We start from the raw sequence: 18050 nt of genomic DNA, 5'->3' as shown, positions 1-18050 counted from the left end.
ATACTTTGTTACATCGAACATGATCAACGTTTAGTCTATGTGAAATATCGTAAATTAGATGTACACAATTTGTTAGTAATGAGATTAGTAGCTTGATTTTGATTGCCTCTCCCGATCGGAAACTGCGTCTTTTCCGAGTCGAGGCGCATAATTGCAATTCACAACTGGCCGATCGGAAACTTTTGACATTTCTAATCGGAACAATAAAATCACAAATTCGAAAGATATATAGTACGAATCACGGTTCATCTTCTCGCTCAGAAACCCATCTGATTTCGAGACTACCCGATCGGGTCGATTCCAATTTGGATCGAAATCAGGACGCTGAACCTACTTTCAAATAAGTAATACTAGACCAAATTATAAACACGCATGATGGAAATGAAGCTTCATACTTGACATAGTCTTTTTTAACTTGGTCGACTATTACTTATTTGTCAGTAATTGTTTCGGACGGATATCGGACAGAGAACGACAGTAGACCACCAGGACCCCGATTCAGAACTCTTCAATATTTTAACCGAATCGTTCGATTGGATGTCGTTCTCGAATCGAGGGGCCTGTGTGGAATGCGTCCGCTTTCAGTAGAACAGCGTCAAGCAGTCCACGAACCTACACAACGCCGTATGCGTATCGCTTGTATGTCGCTCGTTGAACTCATAATAGGTTAACTAGGAATGAAGACAACGCATAATTGCGCCGTGTCTATCGGTGGCGCACCCTACCCCGACACATTTTTTCGGTTTGAACGTGCTATTTATAAATTTGTTGTTTGTATATTACGCGAACAAAATAATATGAAAGAATTTGAATTTAGTGTTTTAAGATAGATATGTAGACTTCGACATATTTCAGTTTTTATTTTGAATGATGTTTGTTTTGCTTAGGGTTTCTGTTTTAATTTACAAATTCATATTATTTATATATTTTTTTGTTTCTTAATCCTGTGTACAATTGTTGTCATTGGAATGCAGATGTAGTGATGTTTTTCCTTTGTATTCTTTTAAAATAGAGTCTCAATCTGCATTCTGTACCATTCCAATAAAAATAAAATGAACAGTGACCTATAAACGACACGTTGAATGTTATTTGATCGTTTAATGAGGTCTACGAAAGAAACATTATAAAAAAAAATATTGGCTTTATTTAACGTAGATAATCACTTATGCCACCAATAATTTAAAAAATATCATAATAATATTAATAATGATAATAATGAGTGTAATAAAATAAGGCAAGTCGAAAGTTTCAATGTCTCAGATTCTGATGACTATGTGAATACATATCCCTCACTGTCACAACCCGTAATGGATAGAACACAACAAACAACCTAAGACGATTATTTGTCCAAACAAACAACATTTGTACAAATATTGGAACAAATAATTGTCTATTATGGCGGCACGTCACATTGTGTATTCGTTGTACATGGAAAAGTATCCGATGTTTAGCCTAACATGCAAATACTAACAGATGTGATCGTCTACCAAAATGAAACCAAATAAGAAATCAAATAACAAACGCACGAATACTTTTCATGACCAGTTCTCCATATTATGGCCGGTAACTTGCGTACTTGCCTATTTGACCTCTTTGTGACCTCTTTGATAAACGTCGAAAAACTGTCACAACGACACGACACGAGTGCGGTAAGGCGCGTTTGCTCGTATATAATATATGATTATATTCTTTAATTATTGCACCATACAAATACCAAAGAAATATTAATTATACAAAAGGTGAACAAAGGTGGACTTATCTCAAAAGAGATCTCTTCCAGCCAATCCAAGACAGTGAAAACAAAACTTCTAAACGGACAGCAGTGTGCAAAAGAGAAAGTGGTGTTTACTGTATTTGTTGAATAGGCAAACAAAACAAATACTTTGTCACTCATACTACAAATGGTGATTGTTTGTAAGTATATCAAATTCGCAAATACAAATAGCTACGTGTTATACCACTCTTAGATATTAATAATAAGTAAAAATTACATAATTGAGGTTGCCTCAAAGTGACCTGTGAATTTGCCGCGTGGTATTTAAAACCCATTTTAATCTGATTTATTTTTTGTACTTTCGAATTTCGAATTACTGTAAAAAATGAGTAAACGGTTTAATTGATATCAACTGACGTTATTATTTCACCGTCGTCTGAACAAATTGATAACGAAGATTAAATCGGCCAAATATCAAATAATTCCTGACTATAAATTAGCGACGAGAGTGTTTCCCTCAACGTGGAGACTGCTGAAGGGAGCTTAGGATTGTACTCCGACATACACATCTTTTGTTACGAAGCTTTTTAATATTTTAATTGCCGTGAAAGATATGTAAGAAACTGCTAAATCAATCACAATATTTTAAGTCATGGAGTATATATTTCTTGTTAGGTACAACTTTAATGAAACATATTCCAAGCTTTTTTGATTGTATTCCAAATTGTTTGTTAATTTTGTTCAAATTCTGCAAATTTTCTCCAAGGAATAAGGGCGATGTAAATTATTTAGCATTGCTGTATTAATCCCATTCCAGGACGGATAAAATTAACTAAATAATGAAGAGAAGCCTCGGGGAGTCTAGCGAAGTGATTGAGATTCATTCGCTCAGTCTCGTGGGATGAGCAGCTATATTACACAGTCGTCATTAAACTTATAGGTCAATATCCTTGAAGCTATTCTGTGCGACCCTTTGTAGAGTTGCTTTATTAAAATCTTCGTCAATGTTGCAAGTATTTGTATATATACGTATGAATAGGACGAGTTTGTATAACAATGTAAGGGATATAATAAGAAATCATTTTAACTGATTTCGTACTCGATAATAAGCAATAAAAATTTTGGTTCTTTCTATGAATCATTAAAAATGTTCGACATAAGTCAAAGCTGAGTAATTCGTACGCTAAAGTCACGCTAGTAAACTACATTACGATAAAATTTCTAGACACGTCTGTTAATGACGAAAGGGACAGCATGTATACTCGGAACGTGTCTTCTCAAAGAATAGGGCTTAACGTCATTGGCCGCTGCTGGGTTGGGGAATTCACACAGCTCTTCAAAGAGTTATGAGTACTTTATTCTATATGGAGATATTTTGTTTTTTATGAGTATCAAGATGGTAAGTATTTCTTACAACCAGGCGCACTATTTCTTCGTACAATTACTTGAGAATATACCTCATAAAACTATCGATAGAGGTATTGTAACACATAATAACAAATGGAATTGTTTGATCTCAATTTTTAAGGCGACTTTTGTTATACATGTGTACACGAAGTGTACCACGCAGACGTTAGAGAGCTTCATTTGTTTGTGGGTGGTATGCCGTAATAAAAATCTGACTAGAACCTAATAATTTCATTATTCGTCTCATAACGCAGTTAATGAATTCTTTGCCCTGGCCGGAATGAAATCGTTTAAGGACACCAAAGTGTTGGCAAAATTGGATTAACCGAAAGCTACTGTTACAGCTTCTTTGTCGGGGATAGGATGTGCTCGGATCACTAGTTCATCATTCATCATCAAAATTATCTACAGCGCAAAACTTGAGTAGGTACTTTTTGAGACGTAATTTGTTAAATTCTAAGTTAAAACAAAGAATTCACCCTTCATTTGTTTTTGTTTTGGAGTTAAAGTATTGGGTTTAGAGTATGTTACAATTTAGAAAGGAACAGATCATTTACCAAAGTAATGCAAATACGCGGATAGACGTATTTGTTCGACAGGGTGTTAAAACCATCAGGAGCCGTACTTTTGTTGTATACACAGACAATTTACTAAAACTCGTGTTATATGTGCTACTGTGGTATATGGTACTGAATTATAGAAAATTTGACAAACCAACACTATCACATTTACATAGTAAACACAGCCATGGGCGTTAGATGTTGATGCATCAATATTGATATTAATTTGTAACCAATTAGTAGCAATGGACAAGACAATAAGAGCGAGACTAAGACCAGGACTGGGGTTGGTCTCGTTTTGGTATAGATTGAGTAACACTAAAGCTGACCCCATACAGTCGGAATTCCGTTTCGTAATAATGTAAGCAACACACCCATAATGATTGCCCATTCAGCCATCGTCACTCTGAGACATAAAGTTGATTAGTACCATGTATCTGTTATTTCACCAGCACATACTTATCTTTCGAAATCGGAACGCAGTAATGCTGACATATGGCGGCAAAAATAGATATGGAGAGTATATGCTGTACTTCCCTGGACGAACACTTTCAAAAGGAGTTCTATGTAAAATATCTCACTAGATATCACTAGCGGCGCAGGATACGCAGTACAAAGATCTTTAGCAAAAACACATAGGAGAATTTTGACAACTCGATAACTTGACCCGTAGCTCAGTTGGTAAGAGCAAAACTACGGTGCACTATGGTCTTGGGTTCAAGTCCCATCGGGTCGAAAAAAATGTTCAGTGTTCAATTTTTGTATTAACAATCATAATAAAAATTAGTGGAATTATTTCATAAAAAATTCAGTACATGAGTTCTACTGTTACTAAAATATGTTTTTAATACAGTTGCTCAAAACGTGACATTTTTCGTACTACAAATCGTGCCGAAAGTTGGATTTTTCGCACTAGTGCTTTTTACTTTCAATTTTTTTTTAATTTACTGTTGTTTCAAGACTTAAACATAAACCAAAGAGATTGCATATTTATTTAATATTTATGTGCTTTGTGACCTAAGTCATTCGTCATTAAAACATATTTCCTTACAAACATCTTATTTGTTTAAATTGCATAGGTGTTTTATAAAACAACGGGTTGCATTTAAAAATACCAAAATATTTTTCTGGCTGATTAAGTATTAACAATGATCGGATGTGAGTATTACGCGCGCCGCGCCACTAAAAAATATACTATTTTATTTTACTTTCAATGTAGTTTTTTTGCAAATGTATTAAAAAACGTCGTTTGATACACATGTCTCGAGTCTTGCCTCGAGACTCGTGAAAAATTACTAACTTTCCGCACTTGTATCAAAAATAACTATATTGCAATGTTTACCATCACCTTTAAAGTAAGCAAAAATTGATAATATTACTGTACGCGATTCGGTAGTGTAACGGTGATGGATGTCGATCTCAGGATATAAAACTTAGGAGGCAACCTTTTATTAAGTAACTGAGTTATTCTTTCTATCATGCACGAATATTTAGAAACAGAATTTCTCGTAACGTGAACGACTTTGCCTTTGACTAGGCAAATATGGCGAAGCCACGGTGCAGCTAAGCATTTTTTTGTATTTACAAAACGAACTTTCTCTAAGTTTAAGCAAGAAGTTAGGAAAAATCTTAATTTATTAAATTCAAAGCTGAATTTATTTTCTTGCTTAAACTTGGGTAGTGTTCGTTTTGTAAAACTCGGCCTATGACAATCGTTTGCTGAAACGTAGTGTCTTTTCATTTTGTTCACTTTTCTATTCGTTAACTCGTGTTTCGTTAGTACATATATATTTTAGTCTTAATAATTTGCATTTTATCTAATTTTAGTTAACTTCAAAAAAGAAGGAGGTTCTCAATTAAACTATTTTGTATGTATTTTACGCGATTGCTTTGTTTGTGAACCGATTATGATTATCCTATTTGTTGGAAAGAGGGTAACTCAGTATTGGTCACATTTAAATTTGAAGAAAATGTTCCACCTCTAAGGGTGGCAAACTGGGAGACAAATTCTGTTTTGCTCACTTTCCGGTAACCGATTTCAATAAAATTTGGCAAATAGATGTAATTATTATTAAATAAATTTTGAGGTCTGTTTTTTTTATAAGTTGTAATTATCTAATTTAATATCAATAAGTATTTATAATAATATTGAAAATTAATATTATTCTGTATTCAGCTTAGCTGAATACCATCTCTATCCCATTTGATCGTTTTTGTAATCGTTGTTAGAAAGTATGTACATAAAGGTATACGAAAATAATAAACAATATTTATTGACGTAGTACGTCCCCGACCTGGTTTTATACAAAAGTTTTCAAACTTGCAGAATCGTGTTCAAACTTTAGTATTTCATTCTAAAATGGGAATGTGGTGTGATCAATAGTAAGGTTTCATTTGTGGTAATAAAAAAATCCAATACGATTGAGCTCAAAATGAATGAGACTTACCTAAAACTCAACACGCAAAAATTTGTAAAGTAATTAAATTTACCACAATCCTGTTAGACCAGCCACTCATCTTTTTTTTCATTTTTCAGCCATTACTTTCCCCTAGGCCAAGACCTCATATACGCGTCCAATTCGTCGTGCCATCTCGTTCTGGATCTTCAACGACTTCGTCTTGCGTTTGGTTCGATCCACTCCGTGGTGGTCTTTGCCCACAGCTCGTTTGACATACGGCTTTATAACCAACGTCAACGAAGTGTGTTTTGGTGCGCAGTATGCTGATTCGCACGCGGTCTGACAGTTTTACTTACAAGATACTGTCCAGCTAAAGTCACATAAATATTTTAATAGAAAACACTAATATTTGGAAACGAAACTGCAAAATCTTTTTCGAGAAAAAACCATCTGAGACAGATCACTAATGTATTTTGTTCAAGACAATGGTAATAAAATAATATTAGTAGGACGTTAATTTTATGCGTTTTTCTAATAGGCATTGCGTGGGTGTAGCTTTTATCTTTGACTAAAGTTAATTGATGTTAAAAATAGCTAGAACACATATCGTGTCCATTTCTATTGTTTTGGTTTTTGTTTTTGTCTTTTGGTAGTTAGTATAAATTCTCCTATTTCAAATGCCAGGGTAAATATGTTTCGACTTTATGACAATACTAAAGCTGTTCATTTTCTATTTAGGGAGTTTTTTTAATATTGTGTACAGAACCGTGACGTAAACAACGTCACAATTATACTGAAATTATAATTTTTGTTCTAGTAATTTACATTACAAAGAATCTATTAGAAGAAAATATATTTGTTTTTTTAATGTGCAGTCACACGAATTCTATTAAAACTGCTTTGGCACGGTATGTAAAGTAGCAGATGGACTGCGTTGCGACTGTATTACAATGAAAGTAGATTAGATGCAATTGAATCGACTGAACGTTGCTCTCGAATTGCGATTATATTAGATACTACGTACTATAGGTTGCTAGTATAGCTGGCATACGTTGTAGATTCATGATCAAATGCAGCGTGTGTATGTCCTCTACGCTACCTCCTACCTACCTCTACATTACCTTTAGTGAAATTAGTACAGATACAACACGTATTCATACAAACGTATGAAATTATTCGTTGACCTTTAGAACGATACGTTTACTATGAATTTATAAAGTACTACAACAATGTAAATTGTTGGCCTTGTAAAATGAACCTCACTAATTTTTCCACGTATTTGTTGCAGGTTTTTGTTTTGGTTTACGACGACTATCGACTTTTTGCCGTAGAGTACTTCCAAAGTGAAAAAAAACTTTCATAGATTTGTTACAGATGGCGTTACGTCAAAAAATCGTTAAAAACCAAAACAAAGATCTGCAACAAACCCGTGGAAAAATTCGTTAGGGCCGTTGGTTCGTTCCGTCCCTTAGTTGGCATTGCGTCTGGCACGATTTGCTGAGAGACGTTCATTCGAATCCAACCGGATCGAAGTGAATTTTTTACGTTACGTTTTTTACGTTAATTTTTACGTGTTCGATTCGTTTAATAATTACAAAAAATTTGGTATTTCACGTGATCGCTACTGACTTTCAACGTTGTAAACACATGTTTTTTTACCTGAAATTGAATTTCTGTACTTAATTAGTTTCGGCCAGTAGATAGTGAGTCAGCTGCATTTTGGAATGCAGTGGCTAATTAATTTACCGCGCTTGTGCGGCCACGAGCGCCACGGCAGGTCGGATGGGCTTAAATAATGCGACAACTTGACGCCGCTCCCGCTACAATTTGCTGAGTCATGTTGGACTTTTAACCCGTGGTAAAAAGTAACTTTTTCCATTCGTTGCTGGAATTGTTGTTTCTTAACAATAAAGTGTGCGTGATACTTTATTCAATTGTAATAGTGCTGAAAGCTATGAGAATTGTGCCAGGAGTGACGCTAGTGAACAAATCACGGACAGTGTGATAAGAGAGTGTTGCGGCACGAATGAAGATGTTGTGACAAAGATAGAAAAAAGGATGCTTACATGGTTCGGACATGTAGAGACAATGTATATACATTCCTTGTTTAGGTAATTTATTTCTTTTTTAACCGATAAAAAAGGAGGAGGTTGTCTATTTGACTGTTTGTTTTTTCTTTTTGTATGTATGTTACGATGAATTGATGATTCTTTTTTTCTTGGGTACCTCAGTAGTGTTCCCATTTAAATTTGAAGAAAATATTCCACCCCTGAGGGCGGCAAAATAGGGAATTAATGACTTTTGAGGTCGGTTTTTTAGTACTCTGTACTGATTTTCTTTTAGAACCATGGTAGTAATGATTTGAACTACTGTCTCTCAAACAGAGGCCGTGAGTTCGATGGAACTCGGGCCTGAGTTAGTAATTTGAAATTTGCCTTGGCCGGTGAAACGTACAAGTCGAAGATGATTCACAAACCTCGTAAAAAGTGTTAAGTCCCCAACCCGCATTGAGTCAGGCTAGCAGATAGCCTAAGCCTTTGCCTGAGAAGAGACCCGTGCCCAGTAGTGGGACGAATAAATGGGTTGATGATGATATACGCGTGTATGTATGAATTTGTTAAGAAAAAAATTCTTAGATTTTTATTGAATTGATATTCAATATGACGCTTAGTTTAGCTTAGCTTTGTTGGTATAGCGTCTGCCACGGTATGTTAGAAGACGTCGGTTCGAATACGGCCGGATCGAGGGAATTTTTTCTGAGTGTTCGATCTTTGTATTAATAATTATAACAAACTAGTGGAGTAATTTCACAAAAATAATTGAATATCAATTCAATAAAAATTTAAAATACAGTGAATAGCGATATCTCTCACCAGGGCCGATAGCTGTAAAGGTATCTAACTGGGTGATAAAACTTTCATAGATTTCTCATATTTGGCGCTACGACTAAAAAGTCGTTGAAAAACCAAATACAAAGACACGACAACAAGCACATAGAAAAATTCGTGAGGTCCGCTGGTTCGTTCCGTTGCTTAGTTAGTATAGCGTGTGCCACGGTATGCTAGAAGAGGTCGGTTCGAATCCGGCCGGATCGAAGGAATTTTTATTTCATTTCTGGATGTTCGATCTTTGTATCTTTAATAATTATAAAAAAATTCTTGTTTCTTTCAAGGACTCCTGACCTCTCTTAAAGGTTTTATTATTCGTCAAAGTGCTTGGTCGTAGTAAGATTATGTTTACTCTTACTATATTTGCAATGGCCAATTAATGTATACGGTGCACTATGTGACCACGGCCACGTTCAGGGCGAGCATAAATAATGCGACAAGCCGACGCCACCGCGCCGGCACCGCCGCACCCTCTCTACAAAGCAAGGCTGTGTGTGTTTCCTTCCTTTCTTTTGTATTCTTTCAAGTTATTTGCTACGTAATTGGGTGTTTTATTTTGGTTACGAACTAACAACGTCTTCCAAGATATATTATTAATATTTACAAAAACAGTTACAGTCTAAGTTTATTTTATGGTTTTGTGAAATAAATTAATGGGTAACAATGGCTTCAAACAGTCATTCGTTTCTGAAAAAACATTGTTGATGTTTCGTTTTCAATTTTCATTCTCAACCTTCTTATTTTTACAGTCCATTAAAACCAATCGTAAAGTGGTTATTTACGTGCTTAAACAAATAAAGCGAACACCATAAAAATGAATTACTGTTAGCAGGTTCTTATAATAACTGTAAATTTGCATTATAAGCAGTTTTTAAACATATAGTAGATCAATGTAATTGCTAGCACCTTTATAGTCTCAATTATTATTCTAAAAAAACTGAATGTACTACTTATTAATTTACAAACCTATGTTATTGTTTATAGCACCGTAATCCGTAAAGTATAAGGATTTTTATTACACTTTTTTTTCTATCGACATTGAAACATCATTACGTGCGTGACAGTTGATTTAAACACTGTTGTAGTGAGTTATACTATATTGATTGCTTATTGGTCTCGACGCAAGGTTACGGTAGAAAATGATAAGTCATGCCTCTATCAGGAAACACCCCGCTGTAAGGCCACCCCAACATTCCCCCCTTACTAAGCCTGTACTTTGATGTATCCGTCCCCTCCAACTGTCATGCACAAGTTACATTTCCCACGTTTGCACCCGATCTTTTTCATTCACGATCCCTGTTGCTACACCAACCATAATTCTGAATAGTTTATTGCTTAATGCTCCTCTAATAAAACAAGTTTTTTGTTTGTAAAGTTATACATTTTTATTTTAAGCTGCAGTTTACAACTCTTAACAATTATGCAGTTTCCTTGAAACTTATGTTTTGTAATACTATTACTGTATGTACATTTAAAACTCAGACAGACGATTACGCATTCCATACACTTAACTTTTTGCTATGTTAAAACAGACTTCTTTGAAGTACAAGAGCCGAACAAGTACTGGTTTACCCACAAAACAATGAATAGGGGTTTACCTTAGCTGAAAAAAGTAAGTATTTAACTAAATTACATTTCTTTTTACACGTGATAAAATACTTTTGTAAAAATTTCATCTACACAATTAGTTTTTAAATACCTATAGTAAATAACAGTAACGCCTATCTATAATACGCAAGAGAATCACTGACAGCTATGTATTCACCAAAAACCAGAATGAGTGAGACTAATGATCATGGAGAAGTCAGTCTTTACCTCATTAAATTAAAATGAGAAGACAAAACTAAACTTGCATGTGCGATGCGTCTAAAGCGTATATATTCCGTGAATCTGGAGGCCATAAGCCAGATTTGCTCGTAGTTAGTTCTATTTTCCCCGTGTTGATTTTTTTGATCAATCGTCCCAAATGCTCCTTGTCGCTGCTCGCTGTGATCGATAGGAACGTGTTCCAACAGTCCTTTCCGCTCCACAAGACCGTTGTTCGCAGGTCTCGTTGCCCCTTGAGGAATGCGAACGTGAAGTCCTCTATTCCGGTATCAACGAACACATAAATTGTGTTTTTCGCCTTCAACATTTCACCGCGAATCTTTTTTATGTTCACATATCTGTATTGTGACGCTAAGTAGTTAGGGGAGAATATGACAAGGGTAGTGTACATCTCTTTGACGGGACTTATAAAAGTTTGTTTGGTATTCTGGTCGCTGCTGCTTATAGCGTTCACATGAATCTCATTTTTCAAATAATGTCTCATTCCGGGCAGAATTTCATTAAGGACAAATTCTTCGTCCATGTCCAGATATTCAACTACTATACCCCTTCCAGTATTGTTAGTAGGATTCTGTTGAGACATATTGTATAGAGTTTTCTTCAAAGTCAAGGAGACTTGTTTTCTCAAATCAAAGTAGATAATAGCAAGAATTGTCAGGAATGTGACGAATACTGTCACAATGATGGCTAAAATTACGATTCTCATCGAACAAGTACCACTTGCCCAGAAGGGACAATCTAAGTCTTGCAAGTCAACGACCTGAGAACAAAGCAAACAGCTTTTTAACAAACGAAGAAAGATGGTAAATGGAATACAATTGTTGATCCCTTTGCACAAAAAACGCAAGAGAGAACTTAAATAAAAATCTAAAAAATACAACAGACCTTTGTGTTCATGTCGTCTTGTAGAAAATCTATAAACTCATTATTCGTACATCGACATTGGAATACGTTATGAGAAACCCATACTTCTTTCAATGGTTTTTTAAATATTTTCCTGTATCCGTATTTGGCGGTTGAATTTTCATCGTCCTGAAATAAATAAGAAAATACATTACGTTTAATGTTTAGACTTCATTTCCTCTTTATCGTTCCCATTATGTTCAGGAGCTCAGCAAAAGTAACCTCGTAAATGGATGCTTTGGAGTTAATAATGCTTACCCACAAAGAAGATATAGAATTGTAGCTAATATCCAAAATGTCATGACCGTTTATCCACCAGTCTTGCAAAATATGCTTGAAATTATTATGGCTCAAATTCAGCAGTCTCAAATTATATGTATCAGCAAATGGTGAAACCCTGTTCACAATCCATGAATTGTTATGCAGCTCTCTATTTTCGAAACTCAGTTCATTGTACGCTAGAGAAATAGACATTCTCTGTCTGTTATTGCTGAATAAGTAGGATGATATTGTCCTTAGTTTGTTGTGTTCCATATTGAGATCCAGTAAGCTTAGTAAAGGTGAAAAAGTCGACCTGTAACAACGTCACTTTATAAGAATTTAAAAAATCTACACGAAGAGGCTATTTGGTAAATGCGTTCAGTTATTTACGGTTATCGCTTCATGAAATTTATGTATATTGTGCAGATTCTTACCCAGATATTTTCACGAGTTCATTGTAACATAAATTGAGTTTCTCTAATCTTACAAGCGACGAGAACAGTTTCGGTTCCAAGTTCCTTAAGTTGTTGTGACTCAAGTCTAGCTCCAATAAATTGATCTGGTCGTTGAAGATCGATTCTGGTAACTTCTCTAGATCATTGTAAGCTAATGATATGTTTGTGATCTGAGGAGAATTTGCGAACAAATCGTACGGTATATTAACTAAACCACATCTTTGGATATATATTTGTTTTAAGTTCGGCAAATTCCCAAACAAGTTCTTTGGAAGATCCTTCAATTCGACGTCATTGTTCAGAATAACAACAGTCTCTAAATCATCATTACTTTTGAACAAATTTTGTGGCAATGACGAGAATTTATTCGAAAATAAAGTCAGCTTCTTCAATTTCTTTAAAGGCTTAAAAATCGATGAAGGCAGTTCATTCAACCCATTGGAGCTTAGATCTAATTCCTCGAGTACATTTACCCCAGTAAAAAAGTCCTTAGAAAACCAAGTAACGTTGCTTTGCCACAATGATAATTTTCTCAAGAATGATAAATGTGAAAATAAATTTGAAGATATATTGGTCATGTGGTTGTGGCTTATTTCTAAGGTTTCCAGCCTTTCAAGCGGCTTAAATAATTGTTCTGAAAGATTTATGCTATTCGAGCGTATGTTTAACCAAGTTAGCTTATTTATGTCCATGAATAAATTGTCCGGTAAATGTGTGATGCCGTTAACTGATAGTAATAGTTTTGTAAGATTGTGCAATCCTGTAAAATGTTTTCTGTCAAAATACCCCGACAGATTCTTTGCATTTTGGAATATCAACGCCATAGTCTTCGATACCCCTATGTTTGTTAAAACTTCTTGGAAGGAAGTAGATGGTAAGGGACAGTCTTTAAAACTGACTGACTTGAATGTGTTCATCTTATTGGCACATTTTGGTAGTTTGTTGTAGTCGAGAGTTGTTGCATTTTTACACTTTATATTTATGTATGTATTGGGTAATAAGTTTATCTCTACTATTCGCCCTGAAACAAGATTGTGGATTAAAATATTGAAAACAACAAAGTAGAATGGATGTTGGGACATTGCATTCAGTGTAGTAGTAAAAATCCAATTGTTCTAAGGAGTACTTCACAAGTCAGCTACGAGTTATAAAACCGAGTAGATCGAGACAGAGCATCGAGCGATAAATTTCAAGTAGGTACTTTTAGTTGGGTGTAAAACGGTAGAGCACTGTGGAACGTGAGTGTCAAAGTGCACTTACCATCGATGTTGCAATTGAGTTCGAGGGCGAGCGTGCCGCCACAAACGCAGTTAGGGTCACTCGGACACATCACTCGCGCCGCTCCAATTACTTGCAGTGCAAGCGATGCGGCCACCATGTATGCTGCCAGTGTGTGACCCATTGTTACATGTGACGCTAATCCTGTTTACTTTACTAATCCTCTCAAGCTAACCCCGACGCGTAACGTGACTGTTCCAAACTTTCCAGTTCTTCCTCCCATCTTCCTGCTTATTCAATCTGCGAACAAAAGCGGCCTTTTGTAAACTTTATTAAGATACGGAAGTGAACTTATTCGCGAACGTCACTTTCCATTACGATAAAGTTTCATTTGATGTCTTTAATGTATCACTTGCAATTTGTGTAGTGAGTGACGCAAAACCATTTGTGATTTTACTTAACTTTTGTAATTTACTTAATTGATTTCAGTATTATAGATTAAATAATATTTGACTTGCTAAAGCACATATAAGTTGTTGTTCTTTCATTAGTTACTTAAAAGCTGTTTGTTATATGTACACTTATTTATTAATTTTTTTTGTTTGTTTTGTTCGCTTTTAATGTTAATTATAATTTGTTGTTGAGTCTGTTTTTTGACCGACTTCAAAAAAGGAAGAGTTTATCAATTTGACTGTATTTTTTTTGTACGTACTCTCGCATTTTTTAAGCCTATTTACATCCCACTTGAAATGACACTACAGTGGCTAGTATAATCAACAACAACATCAACAATTCACACGCTCATAGCCTCAGATTAGGGAAACCTTTTATCGCGCATGCCGTGGACATATACAAATAAATGTAGGCCATACAAATATTTCTCTCGGCCCGGGAATCGAACCCGTGACCTCTGCATAACAGTCTAGCATGGTAGCCGTTCGGCCACAGAGGCAGTTGATATGATGATTATTTTTTGTTGGAAAGAGGGTACCTCAGTAGTGGTTTCATTTAAATTTGAACAAAATATTCCACCTCTAAGGTTGGCAAACTATGAATGACTCTTGAGGCCGGTTTTTTTAGTATTTTGTACTGAGGTTATCTTTTTTTATTATTTAATGTTCTTAGGTGTGATTGTGGAAAGACATTAAGCGTTTTATTTATCTCCTTGAGACCACGTTACTGATTGTCTTGTACATTATTTTGATTTATTAACATAACGTTTATGCATTGAAGATGGTGCAGTAGGTATGATATTTTAGTTATTGAAAAAAACCAATGAACTGAGCAATCGGATGCACAGTCGAGTTTGTTCTGCCAGTGCCATGGAATCGATTCAGCTATTCATAGTTTACAGCACAAAAAGCGCTGCGATAAATTGCTGCAGCTGCAATATAATGGAACTGTCTGACTGATTACATGGTATAAGTATTTGCGAACAGTGCTTTAACGTAGTTCATTGTACTTATTTTTCAATAATTATTTTGTATACGGTTTTATAAATCTTATTTTATTTTACTGGTGGAAAATGTTATATTTCTCCTCTTCTACTTATTACAATTTAATCGTCACATAATCTAATTAAATTTGATGTGATTTTAAAAGAAATTATTCAAAAATATGACTCCAATTTCAGTCAGTCCACAAAATGGACCAACCAAATTCAACACAGGGACGTAACGGGGACATTGTCAATGCAAATGCGGGCTTTTGTTTGTAACGTTTAAGCGAATGGGCGGAACGGAAATCGTTTCTCTTACGCAAACTGAATGCGGTCTATACCCACTTCACTAAAAATAACTAGAACTTTGTTTGCTTACAAACGTTAATGGAAATCCACATTGAAACGTTAGAATAGTATTTTACTTTACTCTGAAATCATTTTGTGTTGCAAATATACATACTATCAAGTCTATCTTCTATTGTGGTAGGCAGAGACTACGGACTCTCACTTACTATGTTCCTAATATATCTCTATCCTTTCCTCCCGTGTGGAAACTGAGGTTGTATATAACTTAACATTAACAAAATATATGGAATATTGTACAGTTATCACATACACTTCGGTAAAGTAAACTAGGTGTAACATATTGTTTTTTAAATAATATCACATGGGAAATCAATAACTTATAAGGTTGTATTTTGGGTCAACTATTGTAAAGTCGTCTTCTATCTGATTACGATAAATATTTACGCCAAAGTGAACCATTCCTCATGTCTTCCTCCGTATTGGTTCTATAAATTTGGGTCATTATTCGTTGTCCTTTTCTATGATAGAAGTGACGGGACGAACAAGTCATGCGCTTGGTGTCATGCGCTTGGTGATAAGCGATATGCCAGTCTATAAAAGTTGCAGTGCTGCTCAGAATTTTAAATCGCTAAGATCTGAGGCGCACTACCACTGCGCCTGTCACCCTGAGACATAAGTTGACAAGTCCTAAGTGCCTGTAATTTCAGCGCCCTACTAAACCAAAACGCAGTAAAGATACACTTGTTAACCGTTAACCGACAAACGTATATGAAAGCACTGATATGCATCACTGCTTTCATATACATTTATTATTATAGAGCATTTGTTGGTAAAGCGAAAAATGCGTATTAGGGTTCTTACTCTCGAAGCACGAAATCCACAGCTAAGGCCGTTTTCTCACTATGGAAAACCTACGGGACTACTCAAGGAAAAGACGGATCCGTTCGAAACTGTCATATTGCGTCGTCATACATTCTTAGTTCTACCTCCGATCGAAACTCAAGGCTGTAGATCATCCATAGAGGGAAAATGGCCACAGCTACAGACTTCTGCTTCGAGAGTAGGGCCCCAGAACTGTAACAAGTGGAAGGTTGTTGCCTCTGTTTACCCCGATAGGAAAAGGGCGTGAAGGTTGTGTATGTATGATACTTTTGTGTTTGGTTGGATTTTGTACACTTCTTACGACGCATCTAAGACTGCTACTATGATTCAGCTGTTATGAATAGAAAATAATAACAAATATTTCACAAATGGGAAAGGAACGTGAAATGAATAATAACAAATAAAATAAAAAACCAATTTCTTTGTGAAATTAAGAAAAAATGAGTCACACTCTACATATTTTTCAACTTGTAATTCGATGTATAAAGTTGGTTTACGGTTAAATTAGTTACACTGTGCCAATAACCAGTTATCTCGACCCGCAGAATTCCGACGTCGTTCCGATTATTATTTTTCAATTATCGGTACAATGATTTGTGCTCAGTATATTTTAATTAAGAGGAATACGAAAACAAACGAAAATAACAATGTTCATATTTGTATCGCATTCATCTGAAACGCTTGAGCATTTACATTACAATTACATTTTATTTACAGTAAAATAAAATATTACATGATTGGGAAAACAATGTCGTTAAAGTAGCGGTGGTCGACGGTTTGAATCTCCGACACGGCATGTACAGGATATCATTTATTTCTAAGTTTTGTGTTTGTTTAGTAACTATACCTTTTTTCAACCATAAAGTAAAACGTTGTCATGAAACCTGCTTGAATTTGTAAAGTACTCAACCTGGGTTGGGCTAGGGTGGCGAACTATGATCTAAAAACCTCTCCATAGAAGATGTCCGTGCATTGCGCCTTATAAAATAGGTTGATGATGATGACGATGGAAAACTTATAACAAAACTTATTCTAGTATACAAGAAAATAATCGCAGCTGAGCTGGCGAAAAGAATAAAAAGTAATAAGTACTAGAACCTCGGCTCCCACCACCTATTTATAGCATTTAGAGTCGAAACCCATGGCCCGTGTGGTCCTGGCCCTTCATTTAAAAGAGCTCGTCCAGGGAAGTACTGCCACGTTTCGGTTTTGAAAGGTAAGGGTGCTATGGTCAAATTACAGGCACATGGACAACGTGGGTCTTTGGGTAACAGGCGTAGTGGCAGTGCCCCTCAGATCTTTGCGATTTAAAGCTCTATGCGGCATTGTAGCTGTTATTGACAAGCGTGACGTCTACCAGCAGGCGCACAACTTGTTCGTCCCGTCACTTGGTGTCTCGGTATATACAAAATATGATCTGTGTGTAACTAGCGACGGTAGTATAATTAGAATGCCTTCCATTTTTAATTATTCTTCGATTTCAGATGGAGGTATTAAGCATTATATTGCATAATACTTGAAGTTTAATTAAATATACTCTGCCTGTTCCAATCTCTGTTCATTACGCCAGCTTAATATGGATTGGGAATTTCAAATGTCGATAGCGGTATGTTCATGTTCTATATTTAGTATGAAATACGTGGCATAAATGTTATCAAATTCAACGAAAAATTGTGTGTTTGGTTGTACAACGACTATATGTAATTAAGGGCATTAGGTCGCCACTAATGGCGGCAATAATCTTAATGTTCTGGTCTATTCTAGAAGTATCTGATTACTGAAGGAACTA

At 35.5% G+C, this 18050-nt stretch overlaps 1 protein-coding gene across 1 annotated transcript in view; it reads right to left on the bottom strand.

Moving 5' to 3' along the window:
- Positions 1-10455: 10455 nt before the first annotated feature.
- LOC113229268 (protein toll-like) overlaps positions 10456-18050 on the bottom strand; it is a 29438-nt gene continuing 21843 nt past the window's right edge. Inside the window, exons 2-6 of the mRNA XM_026462811.1 lie at positions 13675-13932; positions 12394-13435; positions 11957-12272; positions 11681-11827; positions 10456-11555 (exon numbers count right to left, since the gene is read on the bottom strand). Coding sequence (XP_026318596.1) covers positions 10812-11555; positions 11681-11827; positions 11957-12272; positions 12394-13435; positions 13675-13816 — 2391 coding nt within the window. The 5' untranslated portion in view covers positions 13817-13932 and the 3' untranslated portion in view covers positions 10456-10811. The remainder of the gene's footprint in view (positions 11556-11680; positions 11828-11956; positions 12273-12393; positions 13436-13674; positions 13933-18050) is intronic.

The sequence above is a fragment of the Hyposmocoma kahamanoa genome, unplaced genomic scaffold, assembly GCF_003589595.1.
Source record: "Hyposmocoma kahamanoa isolate Upper Pololo Valley unplaced genomic scaffold, ASM358959v1 296, whole genome shotgun sequence".
NCBI classification, from domain to species: Eukaryota; Metazoa; Arthropoda; class Insecta; order Lepidoptera; family Cosmopterigidae; genus Hyposmocoma; species Hyposmocoma kahamanoa.
This window is presented reverse-complemented; position numbering and strand designations above follow the sequence as displayed.